At 51.3% G+C, this 17688-nt stretch overlaps 1 protein-coding gene and 1 long non-coding RNA gene across 4 annotated transcripts; one reads left to right on the top strand and one right to left on the bottom strand.

The window, feature by feature from the left end:
• Positions 1–272: 272 nt before the first annotated feature.
• Positions 273–8371, bottom strand: LOC140641656 (putative serine protease 47). 3 transcript variants are annotated; one of them, XM_072841881.1, is made up of 5 exons: positions 8163–8370; positions 7150–7312; positions 5361–5638; positions 4795–4961; positions 273–790 (listed from the first exon to the last, which is right to left on the bottom strand). In XM_072841881.1, exons 1-5 carry the CDS (start codon positions 8353–8355, stop codon positions 488–490), a joined length of 1104 nt encoding a protein of 367 aa, XP_072697982.1. In that variant the 5' UTR covers positions 8356–8370; the 3' UTR covers positions 273–487. The 3 variants fall into 3 exon arrangements, with proteins under 3 accessions (XP_072697982.1, XP_072698003.1, XP_072697993.1); XM_072841902.1 differs by lacking the exon at positions 273–790 and adding an exon at positions 4142–4357 and having other exon boundaries at positions 8163–8371; XM_072841892.1 differs by lacking the exon at positions 273–790 and adding an exon at positions 4142–4360.
• Positions 7438–10400, top strand: LOC140641666 (uncharacterized). Its single transcript, XR_012038280.1, has 2 exons — positions 7438–8685; positions 10119–10400. It is a non-coding gene; the product is annotated as an uncharacterized lncRNA (long non-coding RNA).
• The last annotated feature ends 7288 nt before the right edge of the window (positions 10401–17688 follow it).

The raw sequence follows: 17688 nt of genomic DNA, 5'->3' as shown, positions 1-17688 counted from the left end.
GAGAAGATATGTTCCTGCTGTTTCAGCCGAGGATTCGGGTGTTATGAGGCCCGAGCTGCCTGATGCACCTTGTGGGAAGGCCTGCATGCTCTCAGTGCTCTCCACGCTCTCCGTGCTCCCCGAGACAGGAGCAGAGTCTGAGTGGAGACGGCCTGCTCACTTCCCAGCTGGCAGCCCTAGCTCCATCTGGGGAAGGTCTCCTGACCAGTCCCCTTTCCTTGCACTGGGAGCCACATGCCTGACCTCTAGGGAAGGGGCAGTGTGGTCCCAAGACAGGAACAGGATGAGTCTTTTATTTTTTTTTGTTTTTTTGTTTTTTTTCTGGCTTGGCTTGGCGGGTGGCAGCTGATGGGTGGGAAAGTACAGGAGAGGGAATTGCTGAGAGCCAGTGGGGCTGAAGTGGGGAGGTGTGGAAGGTTCTGGTGACCAGACTGGGGCCCGAGGCAGACAGCTGGCTGGGGCTAGGGGGGAGGGGTCACTGCAGGGCCTACTGGGGGTCTCTGAATGCACACAGCAGCAGGAGCCAGGTCTGGGGAGGCACAAGGGCTGCAGGGTGCCCAGAGGAGCTGGCCGTCGACAGAGGCTGGCCCGGAAACGGGGTCTGAGGAGCAGATGTGGGATCAGGGGGAGGTGTGAGCATCTGGATCTCATGGATCCAGTCGGAGAAGTAGCCAACCCTGGTGAAGACGCTGGGGTAGATGGGGTGGCGGCAGTCAAAGCCCCAGCTGGCCAGCCCCACGAGAACCCAGGCCGTGGGGAGCTCGCAGACGAGGGGGCCCCCGGAATCACCCTGGGAAAGAGAGGGTAGTTAGTGTGAGTGAGCAGAATCTGGGAGCAGTGGGCAGGTGGGGTTCATGAGCCTGAGAGTCTGTGTACCGTCCGGTCTACTGGGGTGGGCCTGGGAACTGCGCTTCAGGGGGCTACGACGGCCCCCACGACTGTGCCCTCTGCCCTGCGCCCAGGGAGTGGCTGGCCACTGGCACAAGGCTCTGCCCAAGGCCTAGAGGGGGCAGCTTCAAGGACAGGCCAGGGGGGCTGGCTGCGAGTGGAGCCTGGCCAGCCAAGGCCTCCCCAACCCTGTCGGAGCTGTAGCGCATCCCCCTGGGTACCCCGCCTTCTCATCCACGTGGGACTTCGGTTTTCTCTCAGCTTCTTGGTCAAGCATGTCCTAAAAATGCCCAGGCCAGGCCTGGTGGAGACAGCCCACATTGCTGGGGGGCAGGGGCAGCAGGCGGGGTCCCCCAAGGGCCACTGGGAGTCCCTGGAGCCCTGAATGCTGGCCGGGCAGGGTCATCCAGCTGGACATCCCTTTAATTCACAGGCCAAAGGAAGGCTCTCATGCTGGGGCCCCTCCCTCAGGCCCGTGAGCTCTCTGACAGGGTGGGGAGGTCAGCTGGGGAACCAGTCGGATGGGGCTTCCCTGAGCGGAGACACCGAAGAGTAGACAACCCAGCCGCCGGATTCAGGGGCACGGGGAGTGGTCAGGATGCAGGGAGGGACACGGTAAGGACCCGGAAGGCGGGGCGGCCTGGTGGTGCAGGCAGTGGTGGAGGGGCCTGGGAACACTCTGGCACAAGCCAACAGGAGCTGCTGCTGGGGCTGCAGGAGGTTCCCTCCCAGTGGGCAGGAGCCCGGGCGGCCAGAGTCACAGTCAGATCTGGGATAAAGGAGCCCACAGGGCCTGAGGAGGAAATCAGAGCTTTTCTTGGTGCTGGGCAGGGAGAGAAAGTCGCAGGTTGCGCAGGCGGCCTGGGTCCCCGTGGGAGGGGGCGGCCAGGAACTGGGAGGGAGACCCGCGCATGTGCCCATGTGAGGACTCGGGTCTGTTGGGCTCTGGCAGGACCCAAGCTGCTGGGGATGTGGGTGGCAGCGGGTGGACGCTCCTGGAGGAGTGGGTTAGGGAGACTCAGTACCATCCAGTGGTGTGGGGGGTGGTCTTTAAGGGAAGGGAGCAGAGCGGGTGGGCAGGGCCCCTGTGGGAGCCCAGGAGGTCCAGGCAGTGCGAGGCAGGCGGGGAAGGCCGCTGGGCTCAACGGTGATGGCTGAGGCAGAGGGCTGGGGGAGGTCGCCTAAGGGAGAAACAGGGGCACCAGGTGTGGCCATCTCACGACCCTGACAGGTGCACGGCTTCATCCCTGGAACCTGCAACCACACACAGCAAAGGGACCGTGGCCCAGTTGGGGGTCTGGAAACAGGAAGGTTGCCCTGGGGTGTCTGGGTAGGTGGGCAGGAAACAGTCCCATAAGGAGCCGTGTGCTCTGAGGACGAGGTGCCGGTGGCCCGGGAGCTGAGAAAGGCAAGGAGATTCTTCCTGTGAGCCTCCTGAAGGAACCAGCGGCACCCCCTCCTCCATTCTAGACTGTGGACCCCTGGAAATGTCAGATGACCATCTGTTGCTTTAGCCACCCAGTTTGAGGTGGTGCATTACTGCGGCCCCCAGACTCTTGCAGAGGCTCCCGGCAGAGTGGTGACACCTCGCCCCCACCCTCAGGTCCCCCACCAGGAGGGCCTCCTGGCTCCCACGGGGCTCTCAGCAGGCAGAGGAAACCCCAACACCAATGTAGCCCGTGCCAAGCGCTCCTTGGCTGGCACCAGTGCAGGGACAGAGCCAGGGTGCGTGCGTGTTGGCGGGGCCCAAGAGGACACATGGAGCTCAGATCCGGGAGGCAGATCAGCTGGAGAACGCAGGCCAACACGTGTTCCCACGGAACAGGCGCCACAGTGAACTGTCTCCAGAGCCTCAAGCGGGGGATGCGCTCAGCACCCCCTTCTTGGGTGAGGAAAGCTGGCTGGGGTCCCAGCACTGACAAACGACAGACTGAGACCAGACACGGGTCCATCCACCACAATCTAGCACGGAGTCACCCTGCAGCGCCCCCCACCCCATCCTGCCCTCAGAGCAGCTTCCAGTGCCCTGCGCAGGGGAGGGGCACTTCAGGGGAAAGAAGAGAGCAGGGTGGGCCCCAGAGCAGCTGGCCTGGCAGACGGGTCCAGACGGAATCTTATGTCCAGACAGAATCTCATGGACAGGCTGTGTGACCGGCAGACTAAGGGAGGAGGGGACTCCTGGGTGTCCCGATCAGCTGGGCCAAGGGCACTAGGGACATCCAGCCCACTGGCCGACAAAGAGCATCGGCTCCGAGTTCTACAGGCAGGGCCTCCACAGGAGAGGGCAAGTGCGGGGAGGGGTCAGAAGGGAGGGCCAGGGTGACAGCCAAGTGGGGACGCAGGCTGGGCCCTTTGCCTCAGCTTTGGGTGCAGCTGGCCCTGTGAGGAGGTGGCATGGGAGCATCCATGCTGTCAGCTGAGACCCGGGAACCCAGAAACCCGGTCAACCTCCCAGCAGGAGGGCAGGCAGCTGGGCCTCCTCCTCTGGCTCAGCAGCGAGAGCGTGGTCAGTGAGACCTCCCCCCAGGCCCATTTCACCTCCCCTCTGTTTCCTGTGGCCACCGTCACGCACAACCACAAACCAGGGGGGCTTCAGAAACTCACCTCTCCTGCTCTGGAGGCCAGAGCCTGAGCTCAGTGTCTCGGTGCCTTTCCTTCCATCTTTCCACACCAGTCATTGCATGTAGGGCCCCTCTGAACACAGAACGGTCTCATCTAGAGACTCTAATCCCACCTGCATAGTTCCCAGTAAGGTCACGTCCTAAGGTTCCAAAGGGACACGCATTTGGGGGACAGTATCCAGCCCATTACACCATCCTTTCAACATTCCCATGAAGGAGGCCTCAGAATCCCACACAGGCTTGGAAGATGCCCCCGGAGCCCCAGGGCAGAGCTCTCCCCTCCTCCCTCTTCCCCTCCCCTCCTGGGTCCCTTCCGTGAAGGAGCCCGAAGTGCAAATCGGCTGGGAGCAAGCTCGGAAGCCGGGTGGGCTTGGAATCTGAGCACCAGCAGGACCGGCCGAGCTGCCTTATATCAGGCTGGCCATGCTTCCTCGTTGGCCTCCTGGCCCACCTGTAGGATGGGGCTTCGTGCACAGGGGAGAGACCCTCACAGTCCACACGCCCAGCCATGGACGCATACACAGAACATACAAAAGTGCAAAGAGCTCCTGAAAGAAAAAGACAGACAGCCCAACAGAAAAGTCAGAGGAGGAAAAACCAGGAGGGAAACTTTACCGAAGAAGACACTTGAGGACGAGAAACACAGGAGAATTTATTTAACTTAATTAGTCACAGGAAAGCACAAATTAGGCTGCTGTAAGATACCACGATGCCTGCACAGCGAAATGAGCAAAGGTGGAGAGAGCCCGGAGTTGGTAGGGGTCCGTCCCGTCTGTGGTGCGAGGTCTGCAAACACCTGCCAGAGCCGGGTCTCTGCACACCTTCACTGGGACTACTCTAGTCATGGGCTGCTGTGGATACAAGGAGGACCAGGTGTAGATGAAACACTTGGAATGAAGGGGACCAAAGACTCAGAAGTTCCGAAAATCGTCCTCAAGGGCAGAAGCGGCGACAGGACCCAACACACGCGACCAAGCCCCACAGCGCAGTGGGAGCAGACGACGCCCAGCATGAGTGACAGGCACAGCCGAGTCACAGACCCACCGCCAAGGAGCCCCACATGGGGACACTTCCGAGTGTGATCTGAGGTGTGCAAGGCAACCTCAGAAGGTGACCAACATAAGTGGGTCACATGTGTACTGAGCCGAGCCACTGCACGCACCTGCTACACTTCACTAGAAAGCCCAAAATGCCCTACAAGAAATGCGGTGGGGATCCCGGGGGCTGTCCTCGCTCAGGGAGAGCCCGGCGCAGGCAGGGGAGAAAGAGACACAGCCTCACTCACCTGGCAGATGGCCTTCCCTGTCGAGAAGTCCCCGGCGCACAGCATCTCGTCCTGCACAGAGTAGGCCGTGCTCTTGCTAAGTCTTTGTCTGTATAGGACGTTACAGAGCTCGTTCCCGACTAGGCCCACCTTCCCCTCCTGCAGGCGGAAGGGCGAGTGCAGCTGCTCTGTGTCAACGAGAAGGGGCGGGTGACACGTGCTGTGGGGAGGCCCAGCCATACCACGCCCTCTGCCCCAAAACCTGGTCCCTGCCCTCAAGAAAGAACCAGCCAGAGAGAGAGACAGAGTGAGAGAAGCAGAGTGAGAGAGACACTGAGTGAGAGTGAGAGAAAAGAGAGAGAGAGAGAGAGGCTGGGTGGCCCTGTGACTGGGACAGTCCTTCGGACGCAGGGAACTCAGAAGCTAGAATCACACACTGTTCAGAACCAGAACTGCCATGGCCCAGGCCTCTAGAAACGAGGCACAGGGGCCCCACAGAGGCCCCAGGTCCCGTGGTCCCTGGCCTGCAGACCCCTGAGGCAGAGCCACGCCACCCTCTTCCCTCCCGACTCTGCACACCCCCTCACTGTCCTCGCTGAGCATCCCCCAGCCGGTGATCCAGCAAGACAGGTTGCCTGACAGCTGCATGCCAGGGCTCGGAAGGCAGGCGGGGGCGATGTAGGGAGTGAAGTTCAGCGGCAGGTGCAGCTGCAGCATGACGATGTCACTCCCAAAGGGGTGACGCTTCTCAAAGTCTGGGTGCACGATAATCCGGCTCAGGGATATCTCCTGTGTGTGCTGGGTGTGCTGGTATAGCTGGGTGCTTCCCAACAGAACCTGGTAGTCCGCTGGGTCGTGGGACTTGCTGGTGGAGGAGAGCACAGTCACTCTCACCTCTGAGCAGGGCCAGCGCACTCCGTACCCCCATCTAAGTGCCCATCCCTCCAGAGGCAGCTTTTGTCTCCTCTTCCCAACTGTCTTGAGGCCAATGGATCTCCTTCCCCAGCGTCAGCCCCATACCTTCCCCACTCCACCTCACCTTGGAGGAGCAACTCCTCAAGCTCAAAGCTCCTTTGTGGGGCCTCACATCAAGGTCTTTCATTCCACAGAGGAGCTCCAGCTCCAACCTAGCTCTCCCCAGACACTTGCAAGCTCCCCACGGCCCAGCTTCAGCCTTCCTCCTGGCCCTTCCTCCCATAGGCCCCTTCCTCCTGACAGGTGCTTGTCCACTTGGTCATAAGCATTCACAGGAGATTTGTTACACCAGCAAATGAGCTCAGGACATGGAATGTCACCCTGTGCCCTGAACGTGAGTGACGAACATCCCACCATGCAAGGCCACCACCTGGAAAGCCCTCCTCTCTCCTGGGGCCCAGACCCTTCCCTCTGGGCCATGCCCGCTGGGTGGGGGGCACCGCACATCTCCTGACCTCCCTCCCTGTCTAGGGGGCCACTCTTCTCTCTCTCTCTCTCTTTTTTTTTAAGATTTTATTTATTTATTCATGAGAGACAGAGACAGAGAGAGAGAGAGAGAGAGGCAAAGACACAGGCAGAGGGAGAAGCAAGCCCCATGCAGGGAGCCCGATGTGTGACTCAATCCCAGGACTCCAGGATTACACCCTGGGCCGAAGACAGGCGCTAAACCACTGAGCCATCCAGGGATTCCATGGGGCCACCCTTCTCACCTACATTGGATTTCTCTCCTGCCATCATGGAGACACCCCCTTGCCATGGAGAGGCTCCTGTGTGGCACAGGGAGATTCTGAGGGGCCTGAGAGTCAGTCAGTGCCTGAGCTCTAGCTCCCTGACCTGGGATGGGATGCCCCCATTCCCTTGAGACCCCTCCTCATCTGGTCAGAAGCTGAGCACCCAGCCAGGCCCAGGGGGCCAGAGGAGTCAGCCTCCTGAGCAGCCAGTCAAGGTCAGGGAGCCCACCTCCCACCTTGGCAGCCTGGCAGGGGGTCCTGGCAGCCACAGCTCCTCCTGGGCATGCAGTTCTGCAGAAGTGATAAGAAAAATCAGCCAGCTGCTGGCTATGTGTGCAGACCCAAGCCTGATTCCCAGGAATATGCTGAGGAGACCCCTGGCCCGAGGAGGCAGGGAGCTGGTCTGTGCCACATGGCACATGGCAGCCAGGACAGACCCTGCTAGTGCCCTAGGCCATGTCTGTGCTGGGGGACAGGCAGGGCTGAGGGCAGAGGGTGAGGTGAGCAGGGAGCACTTGCAAGGTGGAGGAGACACAGGTTAGAGGCCACACACTGCTCCAGAGCACTGCCCAGAGGAGCTGGCATTGGACACCTGTCACCCCTTACGGCTCTGCCCCTTGCATCCCGCTGCCCTACGGCCCCTCTGCTTGCACCAGGAAGGAGGACTCACTTGAGAAAGCAGTGGGCCGTGGAAACCAGCCAGAGGGAGTCAATGAGGACGGCTCCGCAGAGGTGCGAGCGCTGGTACAGCAGGCTGGCCTGCCACGGCCACTGGCCTGCCAGCACATTCCGGCCACCGAAGATCCTCCCCGTCACCTTGGGCTTCCCACACACTGTGGAGACACCCCCGCCACCCCATGTGCATGATAGAGACACGGGCCACCGCAAATGATGCGATCACTGAGGCCCTCCTCCCCTTCGCAGATGCAGAAGCCAAGGCCAAGGGTCAGGAGGTCTGGCCAAAATGGCAGGGTGGCCTCGGGCTGCTGCTGAGGACTGGCCAGCAAGCCCTGTGGGGATAAGGGCCCAGGTGTGGCAGGGCGGGGCCAGACAACCAAGGGTGGCCTCAGCAGCGTCTCCAGGCACACGGACATCCCTGATCGCACCTGCCGGGGACTGGGCGCATCCCAGAAGCTTCCCTCAGCAAGCACGCCTCCATCTCCTCCCTACTCTGCAGACCAAAGAGCTGAAGGTCTCACCGGTTGATGGACTTGCTGGTGATGATGTGCCCAGTCCCAGGGGGCTCCTGTGGCCGGGGCCACCCCACCCAGCATCTCAGGGAGGGAGGTTCCCGGGCAGGAGTCTATGAGCCTCTCCCCCGACTCAGGATGCTCTGTTTCTCACAGAAGAGGAAGGGGGCCGAGGAAAACAGCCCTGGGTCTGGGACTCACACGGGGCGGGGGGGGGGGGCGGCGAGAGGGCAGGGGTATGGCCGGGACCCCCGGGAGGCGGCCTGCCGGGGCCCCTCATTCAGCAGCAGACCTCCCCGACCCAGCCCCCATCCCAGGGCCGGGCCTTGCTACCTGCCCCGTTCCAGGGGGTCCACAGTGGGGCCTGTGGCTGCCCGTGTGGGGGTTTGGGGTGTCCCAGGGCCTCCAAGTGGGAAGGCGCAGAGAGAAGATGAAGCCTCCGCTGCCCCACCCCTCCGGGAACCCCTCCGCCCCCAGCCGCCGCCTAACGTACCTGCTCCCGGCGCCAACCGCTGCGTTCCGCCCGCCGGCCGCCCGGGCTCCTGGGCCGCAGCCTGGTCTGGAGCGGGGCCCGGGGCGTGGGAGGTCACCGGCCAGGACCCTGGCGTGCCCGCGGACAGCAGCAGAAGCCAGAGCAGAGCCACCAGCCAGCCTCGGCCTTGGGGCGCCGGCGCCTCTGTACCCATCGTGGGGGCCGCTGACCCCGGCCTGACCTGACTGACCTGACCCTGTGCCCTGACCCCGTCCTGATCCCAGACCCTGCCCCTGGCCCCACCCCACCGCCTTCCACACCCCAGCACCATCTCCTCCTAACTCTGGGTACTGACCCTGCCCAGACCACAGACCAGCCTGGACCCAGGCCTGGACTCCTCTCCACACCTGGTCCTGACCCTCAGGGCTGACCTCTTGCCCAGCTGCTCCCGGCATGACCCAACCTCAATACAATCAAGTTGCTCCTCCAACTCAAGAGGAAAGACAGTAGACTCCTTATAGAAAAGTGGGAAATGTGTGAGCAGGTAATTCAGGGGAGAGGGGATGTGAAGGATCCACAGGCAGGAACACACACTTAGTGGAACTGATAATGGAGAAAGCAGGAGTGAAACATTACAGTCTGTCATTTTCAACCATCAAATTGCAAACATTTTCTGAGATGACAAAGACCCCTAAACCTCTGTGAGTCAGTGACTTCTCTGTAGCATAAAGGGAACATCCAGACGTCAGACATGCTCCTCATTGTCTGTCTACTCCACAATGTGATATCCTGCATGTGTTGGTATTTGGAGTGAGATCCTACCATTCCACACTCACGTCCTTATGTGTACAGGGAAATTATTTTATTCATCACAGAGTCTGGGGGCAAGAGAGTAAGGGAATAACAGCTACACACAGTATACACTGAAATATCAATTCTGTTTTGTTGTTTGGAGAGACAGAGAAAGTGCATGAGTGGAGAGGGGCAGAGGGAGAGAGAATCCCAAGCAGACTCCACGCCCAGTGGAGAGCGGATATGGGGCTCGACCTCACAACCCTGAGATCAGGACTTGAGCCAAAACTAGGAGTCGGACGCTTGATTGAGCCATCAGCGCCCCTGAAATAGCAATTTAATAATTACTATTATTATTTATTGAACACAGGAGCTGAGGGGCACTCAGCTTTACTTTTTGGCTAAGAACTTATTCTACTATAAATTAAAAAACCCAAATTTTAGGTTTTGGTGAAACTATACTTGTGTTAAAAAGCATGTATACCTCAATATCCAGGCTGAATAACTGGTGAACTCTCTAAAAGGGAGTATGGGTTGCGTGGCGAAGGGGAGGCAGAGATTGGGAGGACCGTACTGAGTGAGTTGAGGTTGCTGCATCCGTGCAGCAGGCAGTTGGATTTGTCCCACAGGCACGTGGAAGCACCAATTTAGAACTTGGGGATGTCTTGGGTTGGGAATAGAGAGTACCTTATGGTTCTAGGCAACAGTTGAGGCCGTGGAAGTGGATAAAATCATTGAAAGAAACATATAGAACCAAATTGGGGAGACAGATAAAGAACAGGAGCCAGCAAGAAACCAAGGACTGGCTGGGGTGAAAGTAAACCCCTGACTCAGTCACGCAGCTCTAAGGTTTCTTACCCACCACTGAAGCAGCCTGACGGAAATATAATTTATAGACCGCAAAATTCGCTTCCAGAGTGGTGGGATGATCATCAGGTCTGCCTCTGACCTCTGCTCCGACGCTGGCTCTAGGCAGCCACTGGTCTGCTTTGCGTCTCCCTCAGGTGTGTTTTCTGACGTTTCATGTAAATGGAGCCACACAACGTGTAGTCTTTCAAGTCTGGCCTCTTTCACTCAGTAGGACAGCACTCCGAGGCTGCAGGGTGAGCTGGCTGCATGCTTGCTCTCCTTCCTGCTGCCCCTTGGTCCATGCAGCACAACTAACCACCTTCCTTGGATCTTCAGACAACTGGCCTCGAGAATGCAGGACCACACGCTCCCAGGAGATGAGGCCGGACCACATCCACAAACACCTGCCAAGGACTCCAGCGAGTCTGTCAGGATGCCCTGGATGTGGAGCCTGCTGCCTGGATGCTGGGTGTCCAACCCGCAGCTCCCTTTCCATCCCCACAGCTCCCTCTCCATCCCCGCACCTCCTCCCTAAACCCTCCCTTTTTGCCTGGACAGGGTCCACTGTCTTCTCCGGTTGCCAGCTTCCTGAATAAAGTGACCTCTCTCTTTCCACTATTACCTGTCTCTCCAGTGTTGATTTTCAAAAGGCGAGCAGGCGAACCTGGCTTTGGACCCAGTTCTGCCCAGCAATAGTAGCACATTGGTTTTGAAGCTCCTGCATGCCGGGGCACATACTGACAGAGAGTGCTGGTGCAAGTGCAGGTGCAGGTGCATGCAGCACGGGGGGAGCAGTGAAGGGAGATGGAGAATCTCAAGCCGACTCCCCGCCTAGAGCAGAGTCCCCCACCCAGCGCAGAGCCCCACGCCCACCTTGATCTCAGGACCCTGAGATCATGACCCAAGCCTGCCAAAATCAAGAGTCCAATGCTCAACCACTGAGCCACCCAGGTGCCCCAAGGGCAAAAGTTTTTAATTTTGATGATGTTTAGTAAGTTTGATTTTTCTGTGAATCATGCTTTTGATGTCATATCTAAGAGGTCATGAGGGCTTTCTACTGTTTTCCTTGAGAAATTTTCAGGATTGGTCCTTCCATTTGGATTGATTTTTACTTCATTGTTGTCTAGTGTGATGTAAGTTTCTCTGTTGGTTTGTTTTTTGGATTTTCTAATAACTTATCCATTCGTCCCAGCACCATTTTTAAGTTAAAAAAATAAGATTAGTCCTTCCCCCAATGAATGGTTTTGGGGCCTTTGTTGAAAATCAACTCATAATAAATGATAGGATTTTATTTCTGGACTCTCAATTCTGCGCCATAGTCCTAGATGTTGTGGTCTCATGCCAGATTTCCACTGTCTAGACTAACATGCATTGTAGCAAATTTTGAACCAGGTAGTGCAAGTTTTTCAGATTTCTTATTTTTCCAAACTATTTAGGTCTTTAACATTTTTATATGTATTATAAGATCGGATGGTCAATTTATACCCCAGAAAGTCTGCTGGGATTTCCACAGAGACTGCGTTAAATTTACAGTTGACCTTGAAAATATGACAGTTGCCTTCTTGATAATATGAAATCTCCTAATCCATGAACAAGAAATGTTTCTCCATTTATTTAAATCTTTAATTTCTCTCAGCAGTATTTTATAGTTTTCAGTGTACAGATCTTGTATGTCTTTATTAAATTTATATCTAAATATTTTCCATACTGCTGTGAATGATTTTTATTTTGTTACTTTCTTTTCATATTTCCACAGCTAGTGTACAGAAATACTGTTTATTTTGAAAGAAATATTATTCCTTAGGATCTCCAACGTTTATTAATTCTAGTCTCCTTTGTTTTATTTTGGTGGGTTCATTAGAATTTTCTATGTAGAGGATCATGTCCTATACAAGTAGAAGTTCTACTTATTCTAATCAAAGTTGGGTTACTGTAATTTCTTATTTCTTTCCTTCTTCCCCTTAGAGACCATATTCATACGGACCTTGTTTTTCTTCTCATGGTCTGTCCGTCTCCATGTTGAAATTGGAGGGCTTATACTATTCACATGTGCTTTATTTTTAACTTTTTGAGGAACCTCCACACTGTTCTCCAAAGTGGCTGCACCAGCTTGCATTCCCACTAACAGTGCAGGAGGGTTCCCCCTTCTCCACATCTGTTGTTTTCTGTCTTGTTAATTTTAGCCATCCTCCCTGGTATAAAGTAATCATTTATTTTGGTTTTGATTTGTATTTCCCTGATGACAAGTAATGCGAAGCATTTTCTCATGTGCTTGATGGCCATGTGGAGGTCTTCTTTGGTGAAATATCTATTCATATCTTCTGCCCATTTCATGACTGAATTGTTTCTTGTATGTGGAGTTTGATAAGTTCTTTAAGATCTTGGTTACTAGCCCTTTATCTGATATGTCATTTGCAAATATCTTCTCCCATCCTGTAGGTTGTTTTTTAGTTTTGTCGACTGTTTCCTTTGCCATGCAGAAGCTTTTTATCTTGATGAAGTCCCAATAATTCATTTTCACTTTTGTTTCCCTCGCCTTTAGAAATGGGTTTTGCAAGAAGTTGCTGTGGCCGAAGTCACAAAGGTCACTATCCATGCTCTCCTTTAGGATTTTGATGGATTCCTAACTCACATTTAGATCTTTCATCCATTTTGAGTCTATTTTTGTGTCTGGTTTAAGAGAATGGTCTAGTTTCATTCTTCTGCACATGGCTGTCCAATTTTCCCAGCACCATTTATTGAAGAGACTGTCCTTTTTTCAGTGGATGTTCTTTCCTGCTTTGTCAAATTTTAGTTGACCATAAAGTTGAGGGCCCATTCCTGGGTTCTCTATTCTGTTCCATTGATCTATGTGTCTGTTTTTGTGTCAGTATCATACTGTCTTGATGATCACAGCTTTGAAATACAGCTTGAAATCTGGCATCGTGATGCCCCTGGCTCTGGTTTTCTTTTTCAATATTCCTCTGGCAATTCAAAGTCTTTTCTGGTTTGATATAAATCTTAGGATTATTTACTCCAGTTCTGAAAAATGTCAATTGCATTGTGATAGGGATGGCATTGGTTGTGTAGATTGCTCTGGGAAGCATAGACATTTTAACAGTATTCGTTCTTCCTACCATGAGCATGGAATGTTTTTCTATCTCTGTGTTTTCCTCAAATTTTTTTCATAATTATTCTGTAGTTATTAGAGCACAGATCCTTTACCTCTTTGGCTAGGTTTATTCCTAGGTATCTTATGGTTTTGGGTGCAATTGTAAATGGGATAAATTCCTTAATTTCTCTTTCTTCAATTCCATTGTTAGTGTATAGAAATGCCACTGATTTCTGTGCATTGATTTTGTATCCTGCCATATTGCTGGTTTGCTGAGTGAGTTCTAGCAATTTTGAGGTGGAATCTTTTGGGTTTTCCACAAACAGTCCCATGTCATCTGTGAAGAGTAAGAGTTTGACTTCTTCTTTGCCAATTTAAATTTCTTTTATTTCTTTGTGTCATATGATTGCTGAGGCTAGGACTTCTAGTACTATATTGAACAATGGTGGTGAAAGTAGGCATCCCTATTGTGTTACTGATCTTAGGAGCAAAGCTCTCAGTTTTTCCCCATTGAGAATGATATCCACTGTGAGCTTTTCTGATATTGAGGTATGTTCCCTCTATCCCTATACTTTGAGGAGCTTTAATCAAGAAAGGATGCTGTATTTTGTCAAATGCTTTTTCTACATCAATTGAGAGGATCATATGGTTCTTATATTTTCTTTTTAATGTGATCTACCACATTGATTGATTTGTGAATGTTGAACCACCTTTGCATCCCAAGAATAAATCCCACTTGGTCCTAGTGAATAATCCTTTTAACGTGCTGTTGGATCCTATTGGCTAGCATCTTGGTGAGTATTTTGACATCCACGTTCATCAGGGATATTGGTCTGTAATTCTTTTTGATGGGATCTTTGTCTGGTTGTGGGATCCAGGGAATGCTGGCCTCAGACGAGTTTGGAAGTTTTCCTTCCATTTCTATCTTTTGGAACAGCTTCAGTAGAATAGGCATTATTTCTTATTTAAATGTTTGGTAGAGGGCAGCCCTGGTGGCTCAGCAGTTTAGCGCCACCTTTGACCTGGGGTGTAATCCTGGAGACCCAGGATCGAGTCCCATGTCGGGTTCCCTGCATGGAGCCTGCTTCTCCCTCTGCCTGTGTCTCTGCCTCTCTCTTTCTGTGTGTGTGTGTATGTGTGTGTGTTTCTGTCATGAATAAATGAATAAAATCTTTTAAAAAAATAAATGGGAAGCCATCTGGTCCCGGACTCTTGTTTCTTGGGAGGTTTTTTTTTTTTTAATTTTTTATTTATGATAGTCACACAGAGAGAGAGAGAGAGAGAGAGGCAGAGACACAGGCAGAGAGAGAAGTAGGCTCCATGCACCGGGAGCCCGATGTGGGATTTGATCCCGGGTCTCCAGGATCGCGCCCTGGGCCAAAGGCAGGCACCAAACCGCTGCGCCACCCAGGGATCCCTCTTGGGAGGTTTTTGATGACTACTTCAATTTCCTTGCTGGTTATGGGTCTGTTCAGGTTTTCTATTTCTTCCTGTTTCAGTGTTGGTAGTTTGTAAGTTTCCAGAAATACATCCATTTCTTCCGGATTGCCTAGTTTGTTGGCATATAGTTGCTAATAATATATTCTTAAAATCGTTTGTATTTCCTTGGTGTTGGTTGTGAGCTCCCCTTTCATTCCTGATTTTATTAATTTGTCTTTTTTCTTTTTAATAGGTATGGCTAGGAGTTTATTGATCTTATTCTTTCAAAGAACCAGATCCTAGTTTTGCCAATCTGTTCTGTTCTTCTGGTCTCTATTTCATTGAGTTCTGCTCTAATCTTTATTATCTCTCTTCTGCTTGGTTTAGGCTTTATTTGCTGTTCTTTCTCTAGCTCCTTTAGGTGTAAGGTGAGCTTGTTTTTCCAATTTTTTGAGACAGACTTGCATTGCAGTGTATTTCCCTCTTAGTTCCTTGCTGTATCCCAAAGGTTTTGAACAGTTGTGCAATCATTTTCATTAGTTTGCATGAATCTGTTTGATTCTTCTCTAATTTCCAGGTTGACCCATTCATTCTTTAGTAGGATACTCTTTAACCTCCAAGTGTTTGAGTTCCTTCCAAATTTCTTCTTGTGATTGAGTTCTAGTTTCAAAGCATTGTGGTCTGAAAATATGCAGGAAATAATCTCAGTCTTTTGGTATTGGTTAAGACCTGACTTGTGACCCAGGGTGTGGTCTGTTCTGGAGAATGTTCCATGTGCAGTTGAGAAGAATGTGTATTCCATTGCTTTAGGATGGAAAGTTCTGTACATATCTGTGAAGCCCATCTGGTCCAGTGTGTCATTCAAAGCACTGTTTATCTGTTGATCTTCTGCTTAGATAACCTGTCCCTTGCTGAGAGTGGAGTGTTGAAGTCTCCTGTTATAATGTAATCTTATCTATGTGTTTCTTTACTTTGGTTATTAATTGGTTGATATAATTGGCTGCTCCCACATCAGGGGCATAAATATAATTGTTAGGTCTTCTTCATCTCTTATTACAGTCTGGTTTAAAATGTAAATGATGTGATATGAGAATCACTACCTTATCTTTGCTTGGAGGTCCATTTGCATGGTAAATTGTTCTCCACCCCCTCATTTTCAGCCTGAAGGTATCTTTAGATCTAAAATGAGTCTCTTGTAGACAGCATTTAACTGGTGGGTGGGTCTTGCTTTTTACCCATTCTGATACCCTGTGTCTTTTAATTGGAGCATTTAGCCCATTCACATTCAGAGTAACCATTGAAAAATATGAATTTAGTGCCATTGTATTACCTGTACAGTCCCTGCTTCTGCAGATTATCTCTGTTTCTTTGGGCTCCCTCTTTGCTTATGAGAGCCTTGTTAATTTTTTTTTATTTTTTTTATTTTTTTTGCAGGGCTGCTCTGGTGGTCACATATTCTTTCAGTTTCTGTCTATCCTGGACAGAATCTCTTTATCTTTCCTTCCTTTCTGAATGAAAGCCTTCCTGGATAAAGTAGTCTTAGCTGCATATTTTTCTCATTTAGTGCCCTAAATATAGGGCAGTCCTTTCTGGCCTGCCAGATCTCTGTTGATAGGTCTGCTGTCAATCTAATGTTCCTACCCCTGTAGGTTAGGGATCTTTTGTCTCGAGCTGCTTTTATGACTTTCTCTTTATCTCTGAAATTTGCAAACTTCACTATTGTATGTCAGGGTGATGGTCTGCTTTTGTTGATTTTGGGAGGGGTCCTCCTTACCTCTAGGATATGAATGCCTGTTTCCTTCCCCAGATTATGGAAGATCTCAGCTGTGATTTGTTCCAATATACCTTCTGGTGCTCATGCTTTCTGTCTCTGTCTCTCTCTTCACTCAGACACTCCAATAATTCTGATGTGGGTTCTTTTCATGGCATCATTGATTTCTTGAAGCCTTTTATCATGTGCTATTAGTTGTTTCTCTCTGTTTTCTCAGTTTCCTTCCTTTCCATCAACTCGTTTTCTATGCCACTCTCTCTCTTTTCTGCCTCTTTTACCCTAGTTAGAGCATCCAGTTTAGACTGCACCTCAGTTAGAGTATTTTTAATTTCTGCCTGATTAGATCTCATTTCTACAGTAAGAGATTCTCTAGTGTCTTTTATGCTTTTTTCAAGCCCAGCTAGTAACTTTATAATTGTTATCCTCAATTCCATCTCTGACATTTCACCTAAATCCATATTGATTAGATCTGTGGCAGAGTTTTACCTCTGGTTCTTTCTTTTGTTGTGAATTCCTCCTAGTCATTTTGTCCAAAGAAGATTGGATGAACAAATGAACAGAATCAAAAATATCAACCACTACTCAAACAAGTTACACAGTAGACAAATCTGATGAAGTCAGTAAGCAAAACAGAAAAACGATAAAAAAAAAGAAAAAAAAGAAAAACGATGAAAAAGCATGATAAAAAAATGAAAAGGAAAAAAAGTAGGGAAGAGAGAATGTAACCTCACAGGTTAGACAAAACAGGGTGATCCGCTTCTTCCTTACTATATTTTGGTGTGTATGCTACAAGATACACAATGCCCTCAAAACTAAATCCCAAAACTACAAAGAAAGCAAAACTTACATATACACAAAAATAAAATTGAACAGAGTGAAAGGAAGCCAAAAATGAAATATGTATCTATAAAATGTAGTGGTAAAAAAATGAAAATTAAAAAAAGAATTAAAAAACAAAGAGTTGGTAAAATAAGAAACTATTGGAAAAAGGAAAAAAGAAAAAAATTGGAAAATTTTAAACAGAGAGATAAACAGATCACGAGAAGAAACATCAAATTCTATATACTATTTTCCCTAGCGCTGGATTTTTACATTCTTGTGGGGTCTGTAAACTTGCTGTGCACCTGTTTTTCCAGCTGGCCTTTTGGGGGAGGGGCCTGCTGTGTTGCTTCTCAGGTGTCTGTGTCTGGGAAGAGTTGCACTGCCCCTTGCAAGGGGCCTGCACTCAGTGTAAGCTGGTCCTCAGTGTGGCTTTTGTTCCCTGAAGGCTTTCCTTACCTCCTTAGAAGGCCAGAATAAAAATGGTTGCATCCCAATCTCTAGCCCCAGAGCTAAAAGATCACAGATTCCCTCTTCAGTAAATCCTCAGGTCTTCACCTTTGTGTGTGCCACAGTCTGCAGACTCCTGCAGGGTGTGCCCACACTGATCTTACTGGGGGGAAGCCAGAGTGTCTTGCCTTAATGCACTTTGTAGGTGTTTAATGCACATGGTCACCAAATCCTGTGTGCACCTGCTCTGTCCCTCCCAGGGGAAGGCAGAGAGTCACCTGGCATAGACCCCATTCAGGGCCTCCACCCTGGGGCTGTTGCCTGGTCACTTGTGCACCCGCTCCACACTTCACAGG

This window comes from Canis lupus, chromosome 1 (assembly GCF_048164855.1).
Source record: "Canis lupus baileyi chromosome 1, mCanLup2.hap1, whole genome shotgun sequence".
Lineage (NCBI taxonomy): Eukaryota > Metazoa > Chordata > Mammalia > Carnivora > Canidae > Canis > Canis lupus.
The sequence above is the reverse complement of the archived record's forward strand: the minus strand, read 5'-3'. Positions and strand labels throughout refer to the sequence as shown.